This window comes from Thermobia domestica, chromosome 10 (genome assembly GCF_964235325.1).
Source record: "Thermobia domestica chromosome 10, izTheDome1.hap1.1, whole genome shotgun sequence".
Lineage (NCBI taxonomy): Eukaryota > Metazoa > Arthropoda > Insecta > Zygentoma > Lepismatidae > Thermobia > Thermobia domestica.
The window spans coordinates 250,044,751-250,049,868 of NC_137463.1; the positions used below are offsets into that span (position 1 = coordinate 250,044,751).

Genomic DNA, 5,118 nt, shown 5'->3' on the forward strand with positions numbered 1-5,118 from the left:
ATATGTTTTCTGTTATTTCAAGTAAGTGCCATTACACCTTGTTCTCGGGAAATCCTTGCAGTAGGAGCAAACTGTCAAAGAGTTAGCATAACTAGACTAAGATCAAAAATAGCTTTGCATATATTTGATCTAAATCCTCAGGACAAATAGAAAAAACAAGAAAGGAAATTAATCTCTTCTTTCGTTCTAGGTAGTACTATGAACAACTTTAATAGCGTTGTCGGATTTGTCAGTTATTAATTGACTGTCAATTATTAATTAATTGTCAGTTATTCATTTGTTCGTGTCTTACGTTCATGTGCGACAGGCAGATCATAACATCAGAATGGATTATTACGTTTGATAGAATTTACAGCACCATATATATATTAAAATCATGTCACGTGACCTGAAAATAGTTATTTAGCCAAATTGCAGGAAACGAACTGAAAAAAAAAATACATTATATGGAATTTAGAAAACACAAATTCCAATAAAGTGGGCACTATGCCTCAGTGGCGGAGCGGTCATCTCCGGTGCTTGGAGCCCTTGGTCCATCCCACCTCGCTCCGTGTGGACTTTGTGGTGGAAAAACTCCGTGCTCGTGGGTTTTCTCGGGGTTTTCCCGTCTTCTCTCACTTTCTTCATTCCACCACTTCATTCATTTCTCATCATCATCGTCTCCTTTAGCCTAAGCGTGTAACGTAAAACTTAAAAATTTCATTTTTAATTTACAAACTACAATAAAATTCACAAAATCTAATAGTTAAATATATACTTAGAGACTAAGAGAAATCGTCTACGTAATTGGTAATACACACATGTTCATAAAATTGAAGAACGCTGTTTTCTTTACGTTTTAAGTATATACCGTGATATAGCATTTTCAATAATAAATACACTAATATTAATAACTAGTCCAATCAAGAAAATAAATAAGGTAACAGTTGGTAACAGTTGCATTTTTCATTAAAAAAAGATATTAATTAGAACGATCGCATTCTTCTAGTTGATGGATTTTTACTCTAATATTAGATTTCTACTTGTGGCTAAACCGAGCTTCATGTAGCTTCGCTACAATTGAAACTATTTTATCTCTGAATAAAAAACATCTCGGCTACGCTGGAAAATAAGTAAATATAATATTTGATCTAAAAATATCTGAATCTTATTTTTTTAAAATAAAAATAACTATTTACCAAAATTGCTAAAGACAAATCGAAATTACATCTTATATGACAACTTCTTTCTTTACAAAACACACACACTGAATGCAACTTAAAAAAGCAATAGGTAAATATATACTTAGACACTAATGAATAACACTTTGGTAACTGTTAATATTCACATTATCATTAAAATAAAAAAGAAAGCTGTCCCCTTTATGTTTTAAGCATATAGCGTGATACAACATTTTCAAATATAAAAACACTCATACTAACAACTAGTCCAAACAAGAGAATAAAGAATGTTCCTGTTACATCTTTGATTGAAAATGGACGTGGATTAGCACGGTAACATTTATGTTGTTGATTGATATTTACCGTAAAATCAGATTCCCACTTGTGAATAAATCCAGCCTCAAGTAACTTCGCTACTATAGAAACGAATTTATCCGTGAACAAGGACCGTCTCGGCAACAAAAGCACAGAATAAAAAGATAAAACTTTTTCTTCTAGAAGATGCACATTTAAACCATTGCCTTTCTCTGTGTACTTTTTCAAAATAATAAACTGGAATAAAAGCAAATCATCTAAGAAGGCAATGTCATTCTTTGTAGAAATTCTCTTCAATATGTCGTGATGACTGAAAAATGTTAAATCGTAATTATTGTAAAGATAGTTAGAAAGCGAATCATTTGAATGTTTGAAGTAGTTTCTTAGTGAGGGATAACCGCCAAATTGCAAACCAGTGTCTACAATTTCTTGCATAGTGTTGATGTCTTTCTTATATGACGGGACAGTTAAAAACCCAAACAATGTACTTGAATATCCTGTACAGATAATTAAAGAATAAAACAGCCATATGATAAACATAATTCGAAATTTGCATGACTTAGGTATTGAAGGGATAGAAATCCCAAGGAAAAGGGATATTGAATAATAAAATGGGTGCTGAAGAAATGCATGATCTTCACCTGTGCCATATCTTCTAATTGCATACAATATACGTGAGAATATTAAGTAAGTAACTAAAATGAGCAACCAAGCATGAAATGAATAAGGCAAAAATATGCTTTCCCACTTAGGGATAAGTTGAGCTTTTGGCACGACCCACACATAGGATTGCGGAATCCAAGTAAGAACGAAGTCCAGTGTTTGTAGTCTATCAAGTGTTATCGAAAGTCCTACAGCACCTATATCTGCTCTTCCATAATACAAATCACCAAAAATTCCACATGGTGTACCATTTTCAAACTTAAAGCCCCAGAGCATGCCATCGTTAGGTTCTTCTGCTACAAAAGAAGCATTAATATTCTTCATTATGTATTCTAGAATTCTGCCTTCAATGCCATCTAAACTAGCTTCTTGCTTAGATAAAACTATTACGTATGGTTCAAAAGTAAAAGTACTTATTTGAATAGAACAACCATACAAATTAGTTGTTTGGCTAGGGAATACCTCGTGAGATATCCATGTTTTGTCTTTAACACTTACTGCATCAATATCATGTACAATGTTGCACTGAGATTGGGAATATAATAAATATCTATACAGTAGGACAGTCTCTCCAAAATCTACAAGAACCACGCTATTATACAATTTGTTTAGCACCAACAGATCAAAAACAGAGAGTACATTTTTAATGTTAATCGTAACATTTTTAAATATTACAAACACTTTAGATACTTTCAAAAATAGGTTACTATTAGTCAATTGGTCCACTGCAACGAAAAACTGGTCAACAGTCATATAAAATATGATATTATACAAACTAGAGGCTTGTGCAATGTGTATCTCACTACATACATTCATTTTGTTAATGATCATAACAGGCGATCTTAATGATTTTATGATATCTTCTGTTTCTTTTGTTGACTCTAGTGACGTGACAATGACTACATATTGTCTCTCTTCAGTTTCTGCGTTTACGGTATTTTCTACCACGTAAGGTAGCAAATAATTGCTTCCATTCTCCTCAATCAGATCAATGCTTTCAATCACATATTTTGCCAGTAGTACTAACCATACTAGAAGCACAGAAATCTCGGTCATTTTTGTGTCCTGAAAATAAGTAAAACTATATTAACAAATTAAGATATGTATTACCTTATGACGTATATAATATACCATGTAATTCTAATGTAAAATATGTTATTCTGATATTCATCCATAATAACGAGGGTTGTTACAACAAATGAGATCATATTCGAGCATTAATTATGCGTCTTACTAAGTTTGAGGGACAAGGTGATAATTTAAAACTGTCTAACTTTAAGTTCATTTTAGTAAGCGTGATGGAAAAGTAAGAAGTGTAAAAGGTAATATTATTATAAAACATAAAGAACGCAACGAACTTACCGATAAGCTTACTTAAGAAACTATCAAACAATCGACAGGATAAGTTTAAAAAACTGGACTATATCCAAGGATAAGGGTAAATTTTAAAATATAAGAGTAACGAAGAAAGTTCTGTACCTTTTCCTTTCAGTACCTTCGAATATCGATATATCACATAGGAAGTACCTGGAAGATCAAACATTATCCCCATCTGCATCGGCGACCTTATGCCAACGTCCTGGAACCACACGGATTCCATCGCAGTAGAACTTGGTGGATCGTGAAACAAAGAAGGTACCAAGTGCATTTTGTACCTCTACTAGATATTTAAACTGACGTGATTGTCCAAGGTGATTTTCCAAGGAATGGATCAGGTGATAATCGGACATTGCAAAGTATGGCGTATGCAATAATGTTTACCATCCAAGGTGTAGAATGGTGTCCTGGGTCATACAAGCCACGTGGAGCTTAGCGTTCTCCTGTAACAGAAGGACTCCTTTGTGATTGAGAAGTGCTGGCTCCAGAGTTTTGTGTTCTATTTAACACGGATCAGCTGCTAACATTACAGAATTGCATTGATGCTCTGACCACCTGGTAGCAGTTCTAGATGCAGCAGCAGGATGTAAAAACACAGGAGAACCTTCTTCTGGTGCAGTGCTGCTTTCGGCTGCTTTGAAACCAGTTCGTGGAATGCTAACCAACGATGATGGAGCTTCGTACAGGAAACACTTCTCATCACATGTCCAAACCCTGTCCAGAAATGGCTCCTTCCTCAGAGGAGACAACAAAGAAACAAAGGTGTCTGCTTGCGTTACCTTCTGGCCAGGAGACAAATCACCTCGGACCCAATGACATAACTTCTAGGGCTTCCCAAGTTGAGAGAGATGCTGCCGAATGGTTTCTCCTGTCACACTGATTTGTTGTTTCAGTTCCTCATATGTCTCCACTGTTCGTCTCAATTGCTGCCCGCAGATCTTCATTTTGTACATGTGTTGTTCTTTCTTCTCGTGGTGTGTCTTCGAATGTTTTGTCAGAGTCCATGTAAACTTGTTAAACTACTGCTGCAGTTTCCGCGTAGTCACACCCTCTCCAAAGACCTCGCATATCTTCCACTCCGGTTGCAGCTGCGTTTGACCCTAATTTGAACTCGTACAGCATACACGCCCTTATGACGCTCTGTGGAGGTCCCATTTTCACTCTGTCCTTACCCAAGTTCACAGTATAACTAAACTGCCAACCAGGTAGTATGTTGGATATACCCACACCAACAATCTCCATTTGCATTCAGCTCATTGTGTGTGGCCCAAAGGAATACAGACCTCAACAAAAAGGGACAGAATTTGGTTGATTACCTTTATAACTGTACTGGAGCAAGAGGAATTTTTGATATAATTAAGAGGAGCAACAGGAAGTGGTTTGGACATTGCCTGAGGATTTACTGTATTGAGATGGACGAGCTAGAGAGTATAGTGGAAAGAAAGAGAGTAAGGGAGTGAAGGAGTCTGTAGTTGAAAGAAGGTATTGGTACGCCAAGATGAAAAGACTAGCTGAGGACAACCGGATATTGAAGCTTCTCAGTTACAGCAAGGGACCTGCCAATAATGGCGGAATAACTATAGTGATGATGATGATGAGATGT

At 35.7% G+C, this 5,118-nt stretch overlaps 1 protein-coding gene across 1 annotated transcript; it reads right to left on the reverse strand.

The window, feature by feature from the left end:
- Window positions 1-1,361: 1,361 nt before the first annotated feature.
- LOC145661893 (glutamate receptor-like) lies at window positions 1,362-3,786 on the reverse strand. The gene is made up of 2 exons (XM_081727235.1): window positions 3,634-3,786; window positions 1,362-3,203 (listed from the first exon to the last, which is right to left on the reverse strand). Exons 1-2 carry the CDS (start codon window positions 3,784-3,786, stop codon window positions 1,362-1,364), a joined length of 1,995 nt encoding a protein of 664 aa, XP_081583361.1.
- Window positions 3,787-5,118: the final 1,332 nt, after the last annotated feature.